Genomic DNA, 23,379 nt, shown 5'->3' on the forward strand with positions numbered 1-23,379 from the left:
CCCGTAGTATGGAAGGCAAACAAAAGGGTGGATGACGACTGTTATCATGCAAAGTTACGTGACAGGATACCTCTCCAAATTCCTAAAAGAATATGCTGCCCAAAACAACATTGCTAACAGATTTCTCTTGCTGTGTGACAACGCCCCAGCCACCCAGAGAGCATGAATGACTGGGCAGATAATATTGAGGTCATGTTTATGCCCCCAAACACAACTGCCCTCATCCAGCCGATGGACCAAGGAGTCATCGCTACTTTCAAGGCCTATTACCAGCGGCGCACCATGAAACAGCTGTTGGCCTGCATTGACACCCCTGACAAGCCGACCATGAAACAATTTTGGAAGGATTATAACATTAAAAAGGGGATCGACAACATCGACGAGTCATGGAAGGAGGTGTCCAAGTCGGCAATGAATGGATGTTGGCGTAATTTGTGGCCTGAGTGCGTGGAACGTAAACAGGAAGTCCCTGTCGATGTTACAGCAGTAAGGAAAGACATCGTTCATATCTCCCATAAGGCAGGCTTCAATGAGGTGGACGAGAATGACGTACAAGAACTGCTGGACAGTCATTCTGAGCCTCTCCAACGACGACCTCATGGAGTTGGAGAAACAAAATACTTTGGAGGAAATGGAGGAGGACAAGGAGCCTGAAAGAACCCTCTCCGTCAAGATTTTCGAGGAGATTTTTAATCATATTAACCAGGCCATACATCTTCTCCAGGAGAATGACCCCAACCCAAACCGAAGTAATGGCGTGACTAATGCTATAGAAAATGACATGAAAGTGTATAAAGAACTATTTGAGGCAAAGAAAAGGATGGCAAAACAGACAGTCATCTCATCTTTCTTCAAACCACTCACCGCCCAAGCAACCCCATCCACATCCCAAGCAACCCCATCTACCGATCAAGCAACTCCATCCACCTCCCAAGCTACCCCATCCACCTCAAAAGCAATCCCATCTACTTCCATAGGAGTCATCTCGTCGTACTTCAAAGTTCGTCCTGCTACCTCGAAAAAAACTCCACCCACTTCCAAAACAACTCCATCCACCTCCAAAACAACTCCACCCACATCCAATCTATCCTTCACATCCACCGTAACCTTGAGTGACGATGAGGAGAGCCTGGATGACCCACCCCCACTGGAAAACGTATTCTCTCAAGAATTTGAAGGGTTTGAAGCAGCTGACCGAGTTTGGGTCGGGTGTGGGCATGATGAGATTTAATCCTCCAAGGCCCTGTGTCCCCTCGGGGGGCACAAAACAACACACTACGCATATCACATCCACTCCTCAAGGTAAGTACTACCAATTCTAAAGGTGTAAATAACAACTAACAACATAGAAAGTGTCGTTTATTTACGCATCGCGAAATACATGTATGTAGTTGATAATTTCAAATCCCTCAGTTAGCGATCGTTTCGGTTAGCGATCTGTTTTTGGGAAACGTAACCCTATCGTTAACCAAGGGATACCTGTATTGTGTTTTTATCTCTTTATTATTTTTCCACCATATTTTTAGCCATACATATTTTTTCATATACTGGCTTTGTATTAGAAGTTTGATAATCATTACCTTTAAGTGCTATAGGATATGGTAGCAGATTACTTTTGTTAATTGTTATTGGACTTTTGACTTATTTACTTATCTAGACTACATGATTTCTCCCTGGTGCATTCTCGTAGTTACTTTGTTGTGATAACTGTACATGTGAAAGTTGTCACAACTGTTAATTTTGTTTTCTGGGATTTAGCAGTATATTGCCTTGGTTAGTGACTATGCTTTACATTCTTTTCTTCTTTACAAAAAATAGTCATGGAAATTTATGTGAAGTCATGGAATGCTAAACCTTTGGTACACAGGTGCTGCTGTAATGCTGTTCAATATGTACTTTATTGAAAGTAGAATTTGCTTTCATTGTACTAAAATTTGCAATTCTGCTGAAGACTAAAAAAGGACATAAACAGAACACTCAACTGTTTTAAATGTGTGGGGACTCATGCCCCATACCTTGCATTACTTTTCATCATATCTGCATGGACAGTTTACTTCATTTTGGTGGTAGACACACAACTAACCTAAGGTGGAATTCATGGCCTCACAACGACAGTGTATTAATTATCTTTATTTCTTTATAAGAGATCTCAGCCTGTCATAAAGATATAAAACTAAGTAATACACGGTCAAATGTCACAGTGTCTTGATTTTAAGAGAAATCCCAGCCTGGCATAAAGTCAAATTGCTGTGACATTAAAGAAATAGAATTATAGATCACTAATTTTTCAAGCAAAGTGAATAGTAGCCTACTCCAATGTGTCAGTGTCTTGTTTCATTCATAGTAGAGTAATGGCTTACTCACTGTTGCTTGGGTGCTCTCAGGTACCACATTTGACCAGGTTGTGTCAGTGCTAAGATGAGACTTGCAACTGTATGTGGTGTAGAATGATGTAGTGGTATAGTCAGCATAGACTGCTGCTGCATGTTGGTTTTTATACACATTTTCACAGAAAAGTTATTTATCTTTGTACATACATAAATTATTGTCTTGTATGCTGTATATATGTATCTCTTCATAAGTTCTGCCTTGTGTGGATCAGGAATACATACTATGTAATACTATGTTTGGTACATTTCTTTGATGTATGTGTGTGAATTAGTACAGCATAAACTAGTATGTTAAAATTAGTATGTGACTAGAAAAAAATATCAAGACTAATATATTTCCATCAAACTTGAAAGAAAAAGTGAATTAATAGAACTGTTAAACTTCATTTTGAAAGCTCATAAGTCATATAGGAAATTTTACATCAAATTCCCAGACCCATTGACAAGCTCCTTTTTTTACATGTATTTCTCCTATTCACACAGGTGCACGTTTGATCAGCAGCACACCTCCCTCGTCAACAGTGAGTGAGAGGAAGCAGACAAATCCAAGGATATGTGACCCAGGTTTTTTTTCTTTTTCTTTTCTTTTGTTTTTTATGATTTACTGAATTAGATCTTTTCCCATGTGCTATATGAGGCTGGTGTGTCAAGCTGGGTTCTGAGATTACTGTGTGGTAAGAGAGAGTGTCTCCCATTTCGCTGGGTTGTGTTCAGAATGCTGCTTATTCTATTATCTTGGGAATTTCTCAAACAAATGAAGCATAAAGTGCCAGAAGCATTTTCAGGAAGCTTTAAAAAGTTGTAAGCTTCGTAACTGTTTTGCTTCGGGTCACAAGCTGTTTGAAATTTACTAAGGTAGGAAAATAAGTAATATTCTGATATCCTTTTATCGTGTATTGTATTGTTTAGTGAAAGGATTTAAGTTTTAGCATTACTGCGAATATTTCTTATATTTTTAATGGGCAGTTATTTGATGGCAATTGTAAATACTTTTTAACATCATGATATTGACAGGTATGTGTTTCTATTGCATATCAAAGCCTGTTGCTTACTAATTAGAAATGCATACCATAATCCCAGAGTTTGTCACTTTATTAGCTCAATGACATGAGAGATGGATTATGAAGAAATCACATAATGATGTATGGTCAGCTCATAGGTTGTCATAAGAATTTTGATACATTTAGTGTTCGTTGCCAGTGTGTGTGTGTGTGTGTGTGTGTGTGTGTGTGTGTGTGTGTGTGTGTGTGTGTGTAAGAAAGGATGGTTGGGTGGGTGGGTAATGTTGATAGCTGGGATGCAGTGACTTGCAAGTTTGCTTAAGTGAATGTTGCATTATATGTTGATAAATTGATGCAAAAGTTTTATATTACTTTATTGAAGACTTTCAATGATTTAGGTAACAAAATGTATTCATTACCTACCTAAGTGTTTGTACACATATTCCTACAAATGTATATATGTGTGCTCAACTGAATTTTAGATTAGGTATGTGAGTATCAGGTTTGCTGCCTGTGTTTATGGTATTTCTCATAAGATGCATTACTTTAGGTGCCCATCCTTCTTTTAGTATGAAGGGCATAAACTCTTGTGTTACCAAGAAACCCTTGTAAACTCTCAGGTTTCTTCTAGTACATATTTATTGCTTTTTACAACCAATGTGTAGAACAGAGATCTTTTCATATAGGTCTCTTTTTTTTTTATGATAATTAAGAGTTAGATAAAAGACTGCATTTTTTCTTTTGTTTTCAGGTGTTCTTTTATGTTATTCTTCAGAATGATGAATAGGTGATCTTTTCTTGAATTCATTAGGCATATTTTGTAAAACTGATAGCAGAGCAGGGACAGATGACTTGCTGATGAAGTATTGCAAGCTTATATAATGAGAAGATTGAGGCAACTTTTACTTTTGTGATACATTAACTAACTGGTGACATGCAGCTGAAAGTTCCATTCAGGTTATTAGAATGTACCAACATTTTCATGAGGATGTATTTATTAAAGCAAAAATCTGCAGCCAATGGTTTATATCTATAGAATCATGATATGTTCAACATAATATCTAGAACTAATATGTTCTTATTTAGGGGGTGCTTTACCATACCTTTGTTAGTATGAATTCACCACATGTAGAAGCTTTATGAAAAGAATTTGTTTTGTTTCACATAACCAATTTGTTTCATGACCTGGGTCCTTTCAAGTGCTTCCTAGTGTACACCCCAGAGAAATCTTATTTTAAGTTGGGTTTGTCTTAAAAAGGAAGAAGGAATTAAAAATGCATTTTGTATAAGCAAAGTAAGTAAACAATAATCTGCTTGTCAATAATTTTCTTGTGCTATGATATAATTTTTCATTATTTGCATTGGTAGTGCTAGATACACCTGTTTTAGGATTCCAAATGGAAATGTATGCTCAATTACCTATTTTGTTTGGTGCTAAACATGTTAGTTTTGTTTAATACTTTTTTTTTTTTTAGCTAACTTTCATTCCCAGTACTGTACCGTACCATCTTTCTAACACTAGTTAGGATTGTAATTCAGACAGTTAACTAGCATTTTTAGTGAACAGTAAAATGATCTATTTGGTTTATAATTTAGGATTGTAGTCAATGCAGCAGAACTTGATAACACTTTGTGCAATACTCTGCTAGTCACTAGATGTGTACATCTTGGGTTTTGAGAAAACTAGTTATTCTAGCAAGAAATTATTTCAAATTTATAGTATTATGCTTCAGAAACTTCAAGATCTGTACTGCAGAACAGCAAATAGTCTCCTTCATCCTCATTTAGGCAGCATTGGAGCCGAGTCTTCTAGCACCACATCTAAGTATGTACACCATAATGTGCTGCTTCATAACCTCATGAGTTGTGTGCTGTTGCAGAGAAGTTTAGTTAAAGTGGGTGTAGCTTCATTAGTCATTACCTTGTGTAAGATGTAAAATCAGTTTTTTTTTTTTTCTTTTTTTTCTTGCAGCTTTCTATTATACAAGAGAAATGTGCACAAAGTATATTCAGCAGGTTTTTTTTTTTTTTTTTCTTTTCTTTTCTTCCCACTATTAACGTATGTATCTATACATGTAGTGACATTGTCCTTGGATGTCAAGACTGATGTGCTTCACCTTGTGTATGGATGTACATGAATAATAACACTGCTAATCTAGGTAACTGTTTCACTCAAGCTATGATCATAATGACTGACATCAAGGCTTTCACACACTTATCCTTCAAAACCCAGTTGTGTATGTGCAAATGTCTTATGTCATGTAATATTATTTTCTATTAAATTTTGCCATTGTATAAACCCATTTCTAAAGGTGACAAAGTATGCAATGCTATTTGGGGTGGATGTTGAAATATAAATTTGCTGTGGTTGGTATCTATTGTTTTATACACTCTACCTTTAATATACTGACTTTTTTTTTTAGCAATTGAAATTACTTTTAAGAATATGCAAATGAGGCTCCCTTGAAATTATATCATATCAAACTACTATATTGTAGGATATATGATTTTTGAAGTTGTGCCAATGGTATAAATTTATTAATTATTATTTATATACAATGATAAGGCATTATACATATTATGGTTACAATTAGTCATTAAACAAGGGAAAAAAGACAAACATATCCCTTGAGAACTAGAACAGATGCAAGCATCATTCATTGTGTCATTTCACTACTTCCCTTTCTTCAATGCCCATTACTCTTGAATACTGTTAATCAGACCTGAACTGACTAGACCAAATCTAAGACAAGATATATTTCATCAATATAATTTAACTGCTCAGTTTAAGGTAAAAGCATCAAATCAGGATGCATTTGTGTCACTAAAACTTTCATTTAAAGCACTAACCTTGTTTGTTAATTTTTCTTGAATTACATTAGATACTAGAGCACTCCTGCCATGGATACTCCTTTAGGGGATTCTTCAGGAGCCAGAGATACAACAAAATATCCAACTGGTGACCTATTAGATGCTTTGAGTTTACATGGTATGATTTACTGTGCATAGCACCTCAATTGTGACTCCCATAAGCAAAATATATTAATATTGTATAGGTATTCAGACTAATATCCATGACGTTTTTTTTCTTAGGGACAAGATCTATAGACTTTCATAATGAACCTGACACTGGATAACTGAGTGACTGCCTATTGGAAAATTCCTTTCCTTTTTTGTGAAATCTCCAACCAAAATCAGTAGCTACAAGTGACTGGTTCAAAATATTTCACAAAGGTATTACAAGTTTGTATCATGCATGTGAAGCAGTTAACTATATTCCACATCTCCCAAGATGTAGGGGCAAGAAATTGTAACTTATCTTAATAATACATGTAACTAAAGATAAATTGCATAATTTTCAGAGTGACATTCTGTACATGTAAACAATGAATACAATGATTTTATTGCTGCAAGTTCTATTGGACACTACATACATTGTGCATCCTTAGTAATTTCACATAAACACAAAATCCTAATACTGAGCTCAGAAATCTTATAAATAAACTTAACTCTTTCTAAGGTGTAAATTATTTTTTTTATCTATATATATATATCAAAGAAATTACAGGAATTGCAAAAGTAATGATAATTATTATTATAAGATTCTGTAGTTCTATAAATTGTTCAATATAGAACATGAACACACTATGTTTATATAAAAGATAAAAAAAACAATAGTCACTTTATCTAAACAAATGTATAAAAAATACAACTATGTTTATATGCACAGCTTTGAAATGAAATGTAACATTTGTTGCAAAGACAAAAAAAATCTAACTTATTCCCCAAAAGTTGTGTTTCTTCAGTACAGCAGTCACAAAGAATATTATCATCAAAGGAATAACTGGTTAACCTTTCTTCAGTTCCCCACATAAGATTCAGTGTCATTATATTTTCATTATTATTTCACACACACATGTGCTTACAAACAGATGAGAAGTATGTAAATTGTAAACTATGAGGTGCCACCATTAACATCTTGCAATACATGCATGTACATCTTGTACCACACAATTATATGCACATCCATTAAATGTTAAATCATTCAATTACAAGACGAACAAAACACTTTGTGAAAGTAAAAATTATAGCCAACGATTAATCTGAATTAAGAAACTTGAATTACCATTGCATAACCACCAACTGAAATTATTTATTACAACTTATGGCAACAAATCTAATGTGATATTTATTTACATATAAAAGAAAAAGTAAATTTTCTTATAAGCATATTTGTTATTTTTATGTATTTTGCTTTTTAAAAGAAAGTAGAAAACTAATTTTTTACTTGCTAAACTCTCTCTCTCTTTCTCTCTCTCTCTCTCTCTCTCTCTCTTTTCCATTACAATAACCCTACAAAACACTGTGCACGTGAAAGCTTATGCACAAAGTCCTGGCAAGTGTAGGCACTTCCAAAGTACAAATGAAAACATTTCCTTCAAGTCCATTAAACATGAAGTATCAGATCAGGCACATGATATTATGATCAAGAAGCAATCTTTCAAGTGTGAAAGAAGATGTTTCCACAAATGCACGTAAGAATAATGCACAACGTATTGAAATAGATAAGTTTCTTAAATTTAGGATCCAGGTCTCCATGTCTATACCAAACAATCTGAAATGTAATTTGAAAACATTTAATACACATTATTCAATTTGGTATTAATTGCTCTTTATGCAAATAGCTAATTATATTTTGGTTTACATCAAATATATGTTTAATTCCTGTATCAAATTAAATTTCTTATTAGTTTTCAAGATCAATAGAATATAAACTACTTAAGAAAGAAGCATTTAAATTTTATACTGATATTTTCTATGTAGCACAAACTGCTGTACAGCTTCATGACCTCAGTGAAGCAACTTTTCTCCAAACAGGATATAGAAATTACCAAAGTGAGATGTGAGATGCAGAAGAGAATGATGCACACAACGAAGAACAGATCAAGGATGGCTGAGCCAGATACAAATGCACTTATGGTGGTGATGAACACTAGGAGGACTGTCACACACACTATCACAATGTTCACCATCCGATCCTGGAAATAATCCAGTGTGAAAAAAACAATTTAATATTCTTATTAATTAATATATTTACTATTTTTTTTTTTTTTTTTTTTTTTTAAATAGTATGGCCTACAGCACCTGTAGGCATACTTGAAGAGTATATGTGGAAGTGCTGTTCAGCTTCCACCCATTAGTGGCGCAGGCAATTTTATTTGTACTGGTACCCATATCACCACCCAAGCACGTCTTTGGTGTAACCACCTAGAACCTGGGTATCATGGTGACATGTAGGTAACTTCAAACCATTTGACAAATGATATAGCTTCAAAGCTGTATGTGGTGGGATTCAAACCTATGCATGGACGTCTGCCCGATTCCACGCTCACCACCTTATCCACTACATCACCGCCTCCCTTCCCTATAGGAAATGTCATTAGAGAAGCATTCTGACAGTTATGTTAACAACTTTATAATATTAAATTTGATCATTGTGGTGTATAAAATGTCAATTTTAAATAATCTTGTGGTCCTACTTCCTAAATAACTGGTCATGGTGTCCAATTTGTGAACTCTGCAATGGTAAAAAATTTTGCGAATAGTTGAGTTGCAATGAGCATCACAACCTTATGTGACCTAGTCACATGTGGGTATTTAAAGTAATGATGCATGAGAGATACTTACCCTAGGACGAGCCTCTCCATTGCCAAACAGTGGACGGTCTGCAAGGGGCTCATACTCTCCCTCTCCGGGTCTTGAGGACATCTTTGCTATAAGTAAATATACTGCAGTTCAGTAAAATAGAAATTACTTGATGCATAAATCCTAACTCACAATAATTACTATTTCTCCCCATTTGGTAATGGGAACAGCTTGATAGCATACCATGGCTGGGTTAGGTGAATATTTATTTTATTCCTATGCACAGATGAAGAAACTGGAAATCCACTTAAAAAAAAAAAAAGTGATATTTTATTTGGATTACCTACTTATTAAAATGTTTTCAATCTGATATACAGATAAACACTAATGGACTTGAAAGCAGAAATTTAAGCCATATTTCCTATGCCATTTCATGAAATAAAGAATGTGATCATCAATAGTAAACAAACATAGCTATTAGTTTTTCATTAGTGTTTGAACCTAACTGAACCTAGCTTAACTTAAACTAAGTTATTTTTATCTCAACTGGAAAGTTGTGTCCCTCTTGGTCATCCTAACTTAGCCTGACAGTGATTGTATCCCCCTCAACACCCGTGTAAACCCTGACTCAGAGACAAGACAGCCATAAGTTAGACATACTAGTAGACAACACAGCTAATTCACCCACAGTATCCCTGAATAATCACTTCAGTACGAAACTATAAACATATTATCTTCAATTCAACATATATTACATGTGGTGATTCCCTCCGTTCTAAAAAAAAAAAAAAAAAAAAAAAAAAATAGCTAAGCAGGAAACATGACATTTGCACCACTAATATGAAAACAAAATATACTGTTCTGTTATTACGAGATGGTACACCTAATACGGGTTAAGCACAGACTGCAACGTCACTGTAACAATGACTGAATGGGCAGCAGTCAAGCTGTGAATGACATCAGAGTGACGGGCGGGGGGCGTGTACGTACAGGTAATGCACACCCAGGAAGGCAGGTCACGTGCTTATATATAATATGAACAAGGGATCCGTTTGACTCCAGTACCTTACTAGTGGAAGTGTTTAGGGAAGAGTGAGATTGGCGTGTTCAACCTGATGCAACGGTGCCTTATACTGCTGGGCTAGCACTGTGATATGCTGTGCTGTGCTGTGCTAGTGTCAGTCAGAATCAGCTGATCATAAGCAACAGATATAGCCGCCAGTGCTCGCTATCTGTTTGTCTTCCTACTTAGTTATTCCAGTATTTTTAATGTTAATCATTGTATATATCTAGGATTATATGCAAAAATAATGACTATGTACGTTTATTCATAACTACTACTACTACTACTACTACTACTACTACTGCAATTAAGTACTACGACGACTACGTATTTCTATTGAAGTTATTGGAAAATGTTTAAGATCTGGTTTAAACTAATGAAGGTGATGAGAAATAGTTGTAGGAACCGTAGTATATGTTTCTGGAATTGACTATTTGGTTTTATTCCGCGTAAAATAATGACGTAAGGGTATTTGCCTGTATGTAAAATTATATACGTAGTACATATATACAGTTTATCTTCATCTGCTGATTTTTTTGTTAAATATCATGAACTATGGCGAACATTCTATGAACAAAATATTGAGTATGGAAATCCCCGCCCCCCCCTTTTTCTTCTTGCAATCTCTATCGCTTGCTATCGCTTAACGTCCTCCCTTTGCCAAGAGGCGTTTTCAGTGATGCCAGCTTTTTCCAATTATTTTCTTTTATTTTTCTTAGACTTTATTACTTTTTTCCCATGCCTGTGCTTTTCAAACACTTCACGTATACCTTCTTACACCGCTGGACACGCTCGGGCCGAGGGGAGAGGGGGCCGAAGGAGTAGTCACGTAGTGGCGGTGAGGCCGAGGAGGAGGCCGCCCTGCTAGGCACTAGTGTCCCAGGGGTCCCATCGTCGCTGACTGTGTCCCCATGTCCCCGGCACAATGGTGAATTGGTGCCTGCTACCAGATCACGTGGTAGAGGTCATATTCTCCTACCTAGACGTGCACGATCTCCGGAACTGCTCCCTCGTGTGTAAAAACTGGTACAAGTTCCTCAACGACCAGAACAACGACGTGTGGCGGCTGCACTGCGTCAGGAAATTGGCCGAGGAGGCACTCAAGTCAGATCTCTTAGCCTCGGTTCCCACGTATAAAGCTAAGTTAAGGGCGTTTTACCACGCTTGGAATCCCAATGACTGCTCGAGGAACATTTACGTGAAGCCGAACGGGTTTACCTTACACAGGAACCCGGTGGCCCAGAGTACTGACGGGGCACGGGGCAAGATGGGCTTCAGATCAGGACGACACGCCTGGGAAGTGGTGTGGGAGGGACCTCTTGGCACTGTGGCAGTTATTGGTATAGCCACTAAAGACGCAGCAGTGCAGTGCCCGGGCTATGTGGCACTGCTGGGCTCTGATGAACACTCCTGGGGCTGGAACCTAGTTGACAATCACCTCTTGCATAATGGGGACTCTCAAGGCAATTACCCATTACTAAACAATGCACCCAAATATCAGGTAAGTACAGCTGGTATTAATTAAAAGGACCAACATGTTTGACACACTGATACTAAGAAATGAGATTAGGAAGCAGTGCAAGTGATTAATTGTTGTACAACAGATAGCAGCCAGTTTTGGGTGACTTATTGCCTTCATTACTTCTGTTAATGATGCATATTGATAGTCAGAATAGGTTGTCTTCTTTAGATGCATCTCTTACACCACCAAAAAGGCAAGTGGGAATACAATAGTTCTTTTTCTTTCACATTCTATCACATTTTTTATAGCTAAATGATAAAAGATTGGACAAAGAGATTTAGTCATGTACAGGTAACTTTCATTAGTAAAGATAAGACAAGTCCTTCCAAATAATGAGTCTAAATTAATCTTGATTTTTATTTCACAGAAGGATAATATGAATTTACTGATATGGCTAGATATCATAACTTCATGTTGTAGTTAGATTAATCTGTTAAGTGTTAATATATATATGGTAAAACTACAGAACCACTGCTCCCCCCCTTTCCTCTCCCCTCCCCCCTTCTCTCCTCCCAACAAGCTTGGGGGACTGTGGGGAATCAGGGTTTTTTTTTGGGGGGAGCCAAAAGAGGCGAGATATGGTGATCCAAAAAAATCTAAGGACAAAAAAAACCTAACCTAACGTAACGTAACCTAACCTAGCCGGTGGGGGATGCGGGCCCCCCGTATCCCCCTCCAACACTAACCTAAACCTAACATACCGTATCCTTGCTTTGGGGCAGTTTCCCTCCCCCCCCCACGCCGGTTCTCTTATAGCTTCACACATATGCCCTACCTCTACCAATACCCTCCTCACAATACCTTAACGAAAGGATGAAGGTCCTGGCTGGTCCTCTTCTCGATTGTACACTGACTTGCATCGCAGGAGCGATGATTTTCCAGTTATCAAATTCGCAACCTTTACAACTAGTGTCACTGGTGGCCATGGCTGAACTGCTCACACAGATGTCTGTGCACCTGTCTGCCCAGCTGTGCCCCGCCTATGAATACATATAGCAAATTCCCATTGGCGTAGCTCGTTGTGTTAAGAGGTGGTGGCACGTCATTGGACAAAAGAACTATAGACACAATAAGAATCCTATTTACCAGTTACCCACAAACCCCAGCTAGAAACAAATGCAAGTCAGTGTACTGCTCATTTCCGAGTGTGATGGAGCTTCATGGCTCGCTGCAGCTTGCTGGACTCATAGAAAACTCGCCGAACACACCACATTTGAAAGCTTGTGTACAACACACTAAGGCAGAGCACTCACCAAAACTCTCACTGATGGTAAACACGTTACATATACGGCACTGTGCTATGTGTATTATACAGTTCAGCATGGAGCAGTGATTCTAGAGAAGAACCATATATATATATATATATATATATATATATATATATATATATATATATATATATATATATATATATATATATATATATTTTTTTTTTTTTTTTTTTTTTACATTACAAGGGCACTGGCCAAGGGAAAACAAAGTGTTGGGAAAAAAAAAATCCCGCTGGTTGCCAGGCCCTGTTAAGAGGAAAGTAGAAAGAGAAAACAAAAAATCTAAAAGGAGGGTCCAGTTAACGTAAGAGGTGTCTTGACACTCCTCTTTTGAAAGAGTTTAAGTCATAGGCAGGTGGAAATACAGACACAGGTAGAGAGTTCCAGAGTTTACCAGTGTAGGGAATGAAGGAGTGAAGATACTGGTTAACTCTTGCATTAGGAAGATGGACAGAATAGGGATGAGAAGAAGTAGAGAGTCTTGTGCAGCGAGGCCGCAGGAGGGGGGAAGGCATGCAGTTAGCAAGTTCAGAAGAGCAGACAGCAGTATATATACATATATATATATATATATATGTATATATACGGTGGACCCTCGGACTTCAAACATAATTGATTCTAGAAGGCTGCTCAGCATCCAAATTGTTCGAGATCTGAAACTGCTTTCTCCATAGCAAACAATGTAAATTATTTTTATCTGTTTCAATACCCCAGATTGTTACCTAAGTAAATAAGAATTGAACTATGTAATATCAATATTGTATACCTCTTGGTGGCAAGCTTCATGGTGAATATTAAGCATATACTGGGTTGTGGCATCACTACCATTAGCATAGTCAGTTAGTCCTATGTGGATTCTTTGTTTCACGTCTATTACACCTTGTCACTACATTAGTTAAGGAATGTTTGTTAGTTATGAGATCAGTGTACTTATATGAAATATTATTCAACTATCCTACCTGGTTAAGTGACTCTGGTCAAATGAAAAACTGGTAAAATGTCCTAGCCCAAGCTGGGGATAAGAGCAAGGCCACAACATGGAACCAAAACAAATAGGGAACTGATGTTTTCCTCACCCAAATAGCGCTAGCATCACCTGGATTTTTATACATATATATATATATACCATGTAGGCTTTTCACGGGAATTTATGGGCTAAAGAGGGTACTTTTTGGGGTACCTCCTATCTCAAAGCCCACCCGCTAGAAAACCATTGCCTCGAGTGAGGAAGCCCAACCTACACTCGGACCGTGGACAGGATTCGAACCCATGCGCTTAGAGACCCCGCGGACCCAAAAGCACGCATGGTTCCACTGTACCACGGCTGGATTTGGAAGTCTTCCAGTTTCCCAAAGTCTGAATTTTGTTCAACCTCCAAGGGTAAAATTTATTGAAATTTTTGTTCAAAGTCCGAGGGTCCACTATATGTACTTTTTTCAGTGTTTCTGACCATCTGCTATTTTCAGGTTGGTGAGAGAATACGAGTAATACTGGACTGTGATGACAACACGTTAGCGTTTGAGAAAAACTACGAGTTTCTAGGAGTAGCGTTCAGAGGTACAGTATAAGATCAGAATGTTATTTTCTTTGTATCATATTATATAAGCCAACATGTAGCAAGGTGACACATTCTGCATGTATTCCCAGCAGTGATTGGCTGTTGTTGAATTATTAACTATAGTCTGACAATTTTATTCAAAGCATTTAGGTGTCGTCCTTTCCTGGGATTTCTCTGCCTACAGTGTTGTACTTTTATTAAAATTCAGTTTTGTAATAACTACATTCAAATTAATAATGACATCCTGAATAGCATCAGTATAAGAGAGAGATGCATGTTAAAAATGTATCGGTAAACTTAAAGTAAGCAATTGACATGGGTCAGACATGATCCTGTCCCATGTTTTGAATGAAGTGAAATCTGAATTAGTCATACTTCCAATTTCGTTGTTCAATAAATCCCTGCAGTACAGTACAGTGCCTGATGAGTGGTAAGTCAGTAATGTAACTCAGATTTTTAAAATGGCAATAAATATTTACCGTGTAATTATTGGCCAGTTAAGTTAACTTAAATTTTATGCAAAATGTTAGAGAAATTTTTATCTGAAATAAATTTTTCACTTGCTTAGAGCAGTGGTTCCCAAAGTTTTCCTTAGCGAATACCACTTGGAGGTCCCAAACAGTCCCTACATACCACCTGGTTCCAGAAAAACTTAATTCCAGCAAATATCAATTTATTCACAAGTACTTTACCTTAACATAACTCAGTCTAATGCGAGGGATGTATCTGTTTCTTCTCTACCAGCTGATTGATGCCAAATTATCTAGTGTAAGGCAATAATAATCATTGTCCTGAGAAATAAATGAATTTAATTTAACTAAAAATCACACAAGATCCCAAAAGTGTTCATATACCACCTGAAAAGCTTGCGCATACCACTAGTGACACATATACCACAGGTTGGGAACCACTGGCTTAGAGGAAGTAATTTTTCGTAAAAACACTTAACACTGCTTCCGTACCAAACACTCTTGTTTGATGAACATCTTAGACTTATATGATAATTTGAACCAGTACAGTATTATGAAAGTAAAGCAGTAAATATAATATATATTGATTTTCAAAAGATCTTTACAAAGTCCCCTGCAAACATTTACTGATTAAGTTAAAATCATTAGATAAATATTTCTCAATATATTATTCAAATTATACACAAGGTAATGGTTATGAAGTTGTTGGGAAACCTTTTAACTCTTATGAATCAAAATGCTATTTTTTCCTATTATATTGTCAATCTATAGAATGTGCCTTCTCAAAACATGATTGACTGCAATAATGTAAAGAATTTTAAACACTGTTTGATCAGTACTCTGCCTCAAACCCGTTGTTAACAGTATCTGTTTATTAGAAGTAAAAATGCCCAACCTTCAGGAAATGGAGGCAGCTCATTTAATCTATTTCCATTCTTTCTTGTAAAAATTTCCTTTAGTTTTTTCTTTTCCAACTCTGTAAATTATTAATTTATGACCTTTTTCTTATATGGCTTATGACAGAGAGTGGAGGGTAAGGAGATAGCATTCTACTTGGCTGTCCAATTCTTCTACTATCACGATAGTAGTCCCGGAAAGAGTAACCACTAAATGCTTAAGATAAAATGGTCAAACCATTGGTATCCTCATAGTATTATGGATAGGAGTAGTGGTAGTGGAAGTACTAACATGATTGGTGAGTAAGTTTAGTTATTAGCAGTGACAGTGGAGATGGTACTTGCTGCCATCTTGATAGTAGTGGAAGTAATAGTAATATTAGTGGTGGCATAGTAATAGTAGTAGTAGAAGTACTTAGTGAAGGTATTGGTGGTCACAACAGTGGTGAGAGCAAACCTTTCTTTGTAACTTTCATGTTCAGCTGAGTGTGAGTTCTCTCATGCAATAACAATAAGGCCTTGGTGTTAACAGCATGATCAGTGCTAGATATAATGCCAGGTGTCTTTTTGCTGAATACTATTTTTTAGTAAAACTAATAATTTAGTTTTTACCTATAGTTGAAACTGACTATGGAATGAGTGAATTTTTAGAACAGAAAAAAGACATATTTCTTGGTCACACTTGAAGGAAATCTTCAGAAATGACAAAAAGCTAGAGATATGCATTATTGAATATATAGTTAGATGTGGTATTAACTATTCCAAAAATTAATTTGATTTTATGGTGCTTGAAAAAACATCATAATGAAAAAAATATGTATGAGACTTTAAGAGTTGGAGTGTGGCAGTATTTAATTCAAACTTTGTTGAGGCACAAAAGTTACAAAATATGTCTTTAGTAATTGGAGCAGCCATGAATTCTGTAAGTGGAAGTTATTGTTGGTTATTTTAATATGGAGTTGTTCAGCCCTCCTGATCAAGAGTAATCATAGAGCTTTTGAAATGCCCATTGTGATTGTTATTGATACAATTTAAATGCATAATTTCTTCATAATGTTGTTTAATTGTTCTTCTGATTACCTATATTTATTGTATGTTAATATTGAACAGCTGTGGTAGAATTCTTAAAGATGTTTAATTTGTGTGATAATGTTACTATTGTTAAACAGCTTTAATAGAATTCATGAAAATGCATCGGGTATGGAAATATTCCCCACATATTTGCAAATCTTGCTGCCAGACCACCAATGACCTCTCCACCTGACTCTGAAGTGTACAAACTATTGCTTATAAATGCCTTAGTGTTTAAAGCTAAAACTGTGTGGAGATTATCCTATCAGCTACAATCTTGATTAGGGGCCCATATGCTACTATTTTACAATTACACATTGTTTTATGTTTCCTGTATGTCTGAATTTATAACTTTGCTTTGCCACTACATGAATTAGATGATATATATAAAGCTTCTGAATGTGGAAGGGAGTGAAAAATATTATTTGTCTAACATGAAAATATGAAAACAGGCCAATAATTTTCATTTCAGCTTGCTTTATCAGAATTTCTGTTTTATATTGCAATATTTCACCTTTACACCAGTAAGAATGTTGTTGTTCCTATTGTTGTTGTGACAAAGTACCCACATCAAAGAATGGGCAGTGTTTAATGTGTTATATTGAACAATCTAATGAAATGACCTCTATTTCCTAATTCATGGCTGCTCAAATAGGCTGTGATAGATAAAGTGGAGGTTGTCTGCCTTTTGCTTTCCAGATCTTTGAGTTAGTATTTTGCCATTTTGTCACATTTTTTTCACTACTTAAGATAACTGTAATTGGTTTCAATGATTAGTTTGACTTCCATGTACATATCCCAGAAAAAAAATTCTTATGATACATTTCTGGAACAATTTTTTTTATTTATGATGATAATAAAAAAGTTTTCTAATGAAAGGAGCCAGAATTGGCTTAGCATTCTATGTATTGCTGATATGAAGGTTGTTAACTTATGGTGTCTTCTCAGGATTGCCAGACAAGCAGCTATATCCTTCAGTGTCTGCTGTGTACGGTAACACTGAAGTATCTATGGTATACCTCGGTCCTCCGCTGGATGGCTGACCCACCACACCTTTAGCACAGAATTTGTTACCCTACAGAGTCCAACGTGTCCCTCTGTTTATATCAAGGAAAGAAGGTGCAACCACTAAGCATCTAGCCTTGTGACCAGTGGGTGAGACTGCTTCAGGGGTGGACTTCTAGTCAAATATTGCTCTTACTGGAAGACTGCTTCAGGTGGTACAGTGTTCCTAGTGTGAGAGCAGTCTATGGTTGTGGCATACACTGGGTAGTGGGAAGGTGTGACCCTATATCAAACACTTCATGAAGGGTAGTGATGGAACTTCTTAAGGTATGAAGTGAGTGTTTCTGTATGAAATGCAAGCTGTATATGCCTTAATCAAAGTTTTCCAAATGGAACAGACAGATAACAGGAAGTAATGAGACATATTTAGTGGAATATTGTCACTGTGCAACTATATAGTCAATAAGCATGACAGCCAGAGTATTCCTCTGGTCTACATGCCATGTGCCTTGGAAAATAACATAATGTGAACTTGGGTTTTGTCAGTTTTTATCGGACTCTGCTTTTCACCTCTTTGTATTTGAGTATTTATATCTGTATATACGTAGATAGAAATGTTAAAATTTACTTAACTACTGCACTTGGTAGTCACATCACAACTGATATCACTTACTAGAATTCAGTATTCTTGAGGAGAAATTTTTACCTCAAATGAGTGACAAGAATGGCACTCGTTGTGAAGCACGAATGTGGCGAAGGAATCAGTAATGTGAAGCTCAGTGATTGACTGATGTGACGATATATTGTGAATTAGGTAGATAAGCTGCCACCCCAAAGTGTGAGTAGAGGACAAGGAATGTGTCGTTTGAGGGCCAGCGGGTCTGTGCTTAGCGTAATTCTATTCTAAATTCCCACCTTTTTGTGTTCATTCACATGTGCTCATGGAGGCACAACTTCTAGTCATTTTGTAGCCTAGAGCAGCTGTGGTAATGTGAACTGTTGGTGTATGGCATGTTGTGAGTCAAGTGGGGTCAGTATTTTGTCTAGGCTTTTATGGCTTCTGTAAGTTAGCAGTGAGTTATGTTATTACTTTTAATGCTGTAAGAGACGTGTGCCCAATTGGAGTAAATCAAGAATCAGCCATGTTATCAAGGGAATCTGTTGTTATGGTTCAAGTGATATTGCTGCAGTTTCTTTCTATAGTTGAGTTTCTTTCAGTCTTCAGTATTGCTGTCTGTTAGTATATATAGTGTAGTAGATTACGTAATGACATTACCATGGTGCTTTCCAGTGACATTCCATTCCAGAAGATGGATGGTTATTTTGTGTTTTTGTGTCTACCATTCCTCAGAAGGACCACATACACATTTCCATTCATCCAGATTTGCATTATCAGTTTGGGGTGGTGGCAGTGGTGGCCACGGTGGCAGCTGCTCAAAACACTCCAGGTGGTGGTGCAGCACAGGTAGCAGCAGCCTCCCCATTGCTCATCTTTCTCTCTCTTCAATGTTTTATTGATGATGACATTGTTTGGAAGTGACAGATTTTATCACTCTGTTTTTACAATGCAACTTAGTTACCAAGTTTTTATGATGGTTTAGAATTTTATTATATTGTCTTCACTTACCACGGTGTAATGTTTTGTTTTATTGATTTTTAAGTACAGATGGTTTTAACGATAAAAGTTGTATCTTTTAGTAGAGCTGGGTAGGATCCGGCAGCATCAGTACTTGCAGATCCGATTACTTGGCCTAACTGATCCACAGGATTTTGGCCATGGGTTCCTGCAGTGTGCAAGATCCATGAGGCAGCCAGATGATTACTGGGTGCACAGTGTTCATGTGGGACGGGAGATGATTACTGGATCTGTGAGGCAGCTAAATGTTTACTGGGTGTACAGTACTTGTATAGGAAAGATGATTACTGGATCTGTGAGGCAACTAAACAATTACTGAGATATGTATGGTTGTCTATAGAATCTCAGGTGGCCCAGCAGCCTGATGAATTCTATCAAATATAATTACCAAGCCCTTAATCAGTTGCTTAGATTATTGCACTAATGATATATTTATTTTTTTTCTATACAGAATAGGTGAATGAATTTAATTGCTTTTGGTTTTGAAAGTGAAATTCACACCTTAAACACTAAGCCCTTGAAAACACATTTTACGTATAGGAAAAAATATCTGCAATTTAGTAAAGGAAAGATTAAAGTAAAAAATAGGAATGAAAGCTATGAGCATACATTTCTCCAGTATATATTTCCTTTAGCCTATGGAGCAAACTAACAGGCAGTCCTGTTTATATGGCAGCTCAGACTTAATTGAAGCTGCAAGGCCTCAGATCTTTCATCTGCCACAAATTAACATCCAATCAAGTTTTGAAGAAAGGAAGAGAAGTTTGGCACCATATAAATTTTGTCTAATGATATTAGAACATTATTTTGTTATTTTACTTTATGCTATAAATAATCAATTACTTTGAACATTTTATGGTCACAGTGTTTTGTGTAAATGGCTTCTAAAGCAGTTTTGTTCTATTTTGTACTCCTAAGACTCCTGAGTAATTGTCTTGGTGGATCCGATTACTGAATCATGGTACTCAGATCCAACTAGCCTTGATGGATCCATGGGATTTGAGTCCAGTAACAGGGTCCTGCCCAGCCCTATCTTTTAGTAGAGTGTCAAAGCTCTCCTCCACGATGGATGTTGTCGACATGTGAGGGGAAGTTATTTATCTCGGTGAAGGATGAACAAGTACAACACACACAACTCAGTGCAATTATTACTTACATATAAGGTAAACCAAGCTATTGCTTGTTTATTGTGATTATTCAAAACTGACTGTCTGTGTCCCAAGGTGACACAAGAACTGTCTGTGTCCTTTGGTCTTAAGGTGACACAAGGACTGTCTGTCTGTCCCTTGGTCCCAAAGTGACACAAAGACTGTCTGTGTCCATCAGTCCCAAGGTGACACAAGGACTACTGTGTGTGTTCATTGGTCCCAAGCTGACACAAGGACTGTATGTGTCCCTTGGTCCTGAAGTGACACAAGGAAACCAGTTTCACTACCAAGTGATGGTGTCCTGGGACTGTCTTCAAGTGTTCTTTGCATCCTAGTATCAGTCACTTAGGTTGTTATCCTTTAACTGTTTATTTGAATTACTCATGCTGTTATTGCAAAATGTTGTTTTTGGACCTGTACATACATCTTGATAACCTCTGTCCCACAGTCAGTTTTGGAAGCATTCATAATGCTTGAATGATTCAGGTTTCATGTGTCAAAGTTGAATGTAAGTAATATTTTATTTGTTAGAGAATGCACTCACTCACTCTTGCCTTCTTTATTGAGTAATACAATATTGTATGAATTATCAATGGTAAAGATCAATGCAAAAATGGTTATAGATTAAGTTGCATCCATTTTGTTAATTTACATGAAATGGTTTAAAAATAATTTTATAATGAGCAAAATATCTCAAGTATGAGAGGGTACAATTTGAACTAACATATACATAAATATGTATCACATATAATGTACTGTGCTATATATGACTAAGTTTGACATCTTAAACACAATAAGGAAATGAAGCAAAATCATGACATCTAAATCTCTATCATATAAATGTTATTGGATGTAGTGCTCTTTTCTTCCAGGAGTGAGTATTTGTGAGAGAAAACAATTCAAAGTCCATTGATTGTGGAATATGTAGCTCTTCTGATGATCTGACCTAAGTGTTTTTGTATTGTCTAGAAGAAATTAAACCAAGGGAGTGAGTAAAGTGTTATTCTCTAAACCCTCTATGAAGAAGTAAGCACAGTTGCAAGAGTTAGAAATGATTGGAATAAGTTAAGGGACATACTGCCTTACTATTGTTGATGTTATTCCTGTTTGAAAGTAACTTTTGGTGAGAAAGTGAGCTAACTTTTGAGTATGACATGCAGTAAGTGCAAAAGTATGTCCTCCAAGGGAATGGTAAGACTGAGTGCTTGAATATGTAAGAACAGAATGAGAATGCAAGGTCAGGAGTGAACAGAGACATTTTTGAAAGGGCCATATCTTGGGAATGTTTTTGTTTAGATAGATGTGTGCAGCTTGTGTAAGAATCCATGGTTCATGGGTGGAAGGCCTGGAAAGTAAGGAAAGGATAGTATGTAAGTAGTCCAAAACATAATAAGAGAATGATAAGTGAATGTGAGGTACACTTGTGCATTATAGAACTGGTGGTATTGGTTGTGAAAATCAAGAACTGATCTGTAGGACAAAATTCAAATTAATTAGTTGTGGTATCTTTAAAAGAAACAGAGTGCACTTTGGGAATATGGAAAAGATGCTGGGTAATAATATAAAAAGCATGAATAACTAATTTAAATGTTATTAAAAAAAAAGTGAATAAGGAGATCACACAAGCTTATCTCAAAGTCTTTACATTATGCAAGTTCTCATTTGTTGTAACTTTTTAAATATCATCCTTAACTTGTACATGATAGTTACATAATTCATCATTTATTATGCATGGCGGGAAATTAGTGCTACATACAAGATTTCTCCTGCTATTCTTGTACATTTCATCTACTCTTATTCTTAACAGCTTCTTTTCAAGTCCATCCTTCCACCTTCATTACACTATATCAAATTTCTTAGAAGTGTTCATGTATGTACTGTTGGTGTTAGAGAGGAGAATGCTGTATAGATGATGATGGTCTGGGCACTCCTTCCCTGGCACAGCAGTAAATTGAACTCTCAGCCATGTAGGAGTTGCAGAGTAGATTCCACAGCATAGTCATCTCATTCATGTTAGTTTCATAAGAGGCATGATGAGCATCTGAACATCTCCACCACTGGTCTGAGAAGCAATGAGAGCATTTTTTGGTTGTTCTGGAGAGGTGAGAGTGTATATTATAACTAATATCACAGGGTTATAAAGGGAGCATTATAACTATTGCTTTGAAATGCTGAAAGAACACAAGCTTATTATTAATAACAATAATAATAATAATATTACTATTATTATTATTATTATTATTATTATTATTATTATTTATAATAGTAATAATAATATTATTGTTAATATTAATATCATTATAATAATAATAATAATTATTATTATTATTATTATTATTATTATTATTATTATTATTATTATAATATTAAGAAGCAGTAGTTGTAATACTAGTCAAAGTACCAATACAGTAGTAATTTTATTGTTAGTAAAAGGGATGACATTACAGTAGTAGTAGTAGTAGTAGTAGTAGTAGTAGTAGTTACCTGTGTAAAGGTGGGTGTGTGACAAGTTACCCTTCATCAGGGTCTCACATTCCTTCAAATTAGCCAGGTTGAAAGGGAGTGTGGAGTCCCAATACCACACACCAGTAGGTCTTGAAAGAGGAGTTAATGTATTCTGCATCACATAAATTAATATAATAAATTAAGAGTTTAGAACAGTGATTCTCAACCTGGGGTTTGAACACCCCTTGCGGGTTCAT

The 23,379-nt window shown here is 36.3% G+C and overlaps 4 protein-coding genes across 11 annotated transcripts in view; 2 read left to right on the forward strand and 2 right to left on the reverse strand.

Annotated features, from left to right (window-relative positions):
• Positions 1-5,765, forward strand: part of LOC123508057 (glycerol-3-phosphate dehydrogenase [NAD(+)], cytoplasmic-like) — a 37,501-nt gene extending 31,736 nt beyond the window's left edge. For all 4 annotated transcript variants that reach the window (XM_045261462.1, XM_045261459.1, XM_045261460.1 and 1 more), the window contains one exon: positions 2,874-5,765. In XM_045261462.1, the coding sequence (XP_045117397.1) occupies positions 2,874-2,919 (46 nt within the window). In that variant the 3' untranslated portion in view covers positions 2,920-5,765. The remainder of the gene's footprint in view (positions 1-2,873) is intronic.
• A 142-nt stretch (positions 5,766-5,907) lies between these two features.
• LOC123508067 (transmembrane protein 243-like) lies at positions 5,908-11,009 on the reverse strand. Of its 5 annotated transcripts, none has more exons than XM_045261488.1 (4): positions 10,871-11,009; positions 9,080-9,165; positions 8,284-8,430; positions 5,908-8,006 (listed from the first exon to the last, which is right to left on the reverse strand). In XM_045261488.1, the coding sequence occupies exons 2-4, from the start codon at positions 9,158-9,160 to the stop codon at positions 7,893-7,895; spliced, it is 342 nt and encodes a 113-aa protein (XP_045117423.1). In that variant the 5' UTR covers positions 9,161-9,165; positions 10,871-11,009; the 3' UTR covers positions 5,908-7,892. The 5 variants fall into 5 exon arrangements, with proteins under 5 accessions (XP_045117423.1, XP_045117419.1, XP_045117420.1 ...); XM_045261484.1 differs by lacking the exon at positions 10,871-11,009 and adding an exon at positions 10,103-10,260; XM_045261485.1 differs by lacking the exon at positions 10,871-11,009 and adding an exon at positions 10,028-10,077.
• A 16-nt stretch (positions 11,010-11,025) lies between these two features.
• Positions 11,026-21,670, forward strand: LOC123508062 (F-box/SPRY domain-containing protein 1-like). The gene is made up of 3 exons (XM_045261474.1): positions 11,026-11,601; positions 14,360-14,450; positions 17,837-21,670. The coding sequence occupies exons 1-3, from the start codon at positions 11,026-11,028 to the stop codon at positions 17,929-17,931; spliced, it is 762 nt and encodes a 253-aa protein (XP_045117409.1). The 3' UTR covers positions 17,932-21,670.
• LOC123508061 overlaps positions 21,668-23,379 on the reverse strand; it is a 4,636-nt gene continuing 2,924 nt past the window's right edge. Inside the window, exons 4-5 of the mRNA XM_045261473.1 lie at positions 23,162-23,271; positions 21,668-22,739 (exon numbers count right to left, since the gene is read on the reverse strand). Coding sequence (XP_045117408.1) covers positions 22,564-22,739; positions 23,162-23,271 — 286 coding nt within the window. The 3' untranslated portion in view covers positions 21,668-22,563. The remainder of the gene's footprint in view (positions 22,740-23,161; positions 23,272-23,379) is intronic.

This window comes from Portunus trituberculatus, chromosome 24 (genome assembly GCF_017591435.1).
Source record: "Portunus trituberculatus isolate SZX2019 chromosome 24, ASM1759143v1, whole genome shotgun sequence".
Taxonomy (NCBI): domain Eukaryota; kingdom Metazoa; phylum Arthropoda; class Malacostraca; order Decapoda; family Portunidae; genus Portunus; species Portunus trituberculatus.

Bases quoted from the DNA above. Each gene is read 5' to 3' on its own strand.
- LOC123508067 (XM_045261488.1), bottom strand. From the start codon at position 9,160: ATGTCCTCAAGACCCGGAGAGGGAGAGTATGAGCCCCTTGCAGACCGT. The intron at 8,431-9,079 runs GTAAGTATCTCT...GATTATTTCCAG, and splicing joins ATGGAGAGGCTCGTCCTAGG to GATCGGATGGTGAACATTGT. The intron at 8,007-8,283 runs GTAATTTCTATA...ATTACATTTCAG, and splicing joins GCATCTCACATCTCACTTTG to ATTGTTTGGTATAGACATGG.
- LOC123508062 (XM_045261474.1), top strand. From the start codon at position 11,026: ATGGTGAATTGGTGCCTGCTACCAGATCACGTGGTAGAGGTCATATTC. The intron at 11,602-14,359 runs GTAAGTACAGCT...TGCTATTTTCAG, and splicing joins ACAATGCACCCAAATATCAG to GTTGGTGAGAGAATACGAGT. The intron at 14,451-17,836 runs GTACAGTATAAG...GTGTCTTCTCAG, and splicing joins TCTAGGAGTAGCGTTCAGAG to GATTGCCAGACAAGCAGCTA.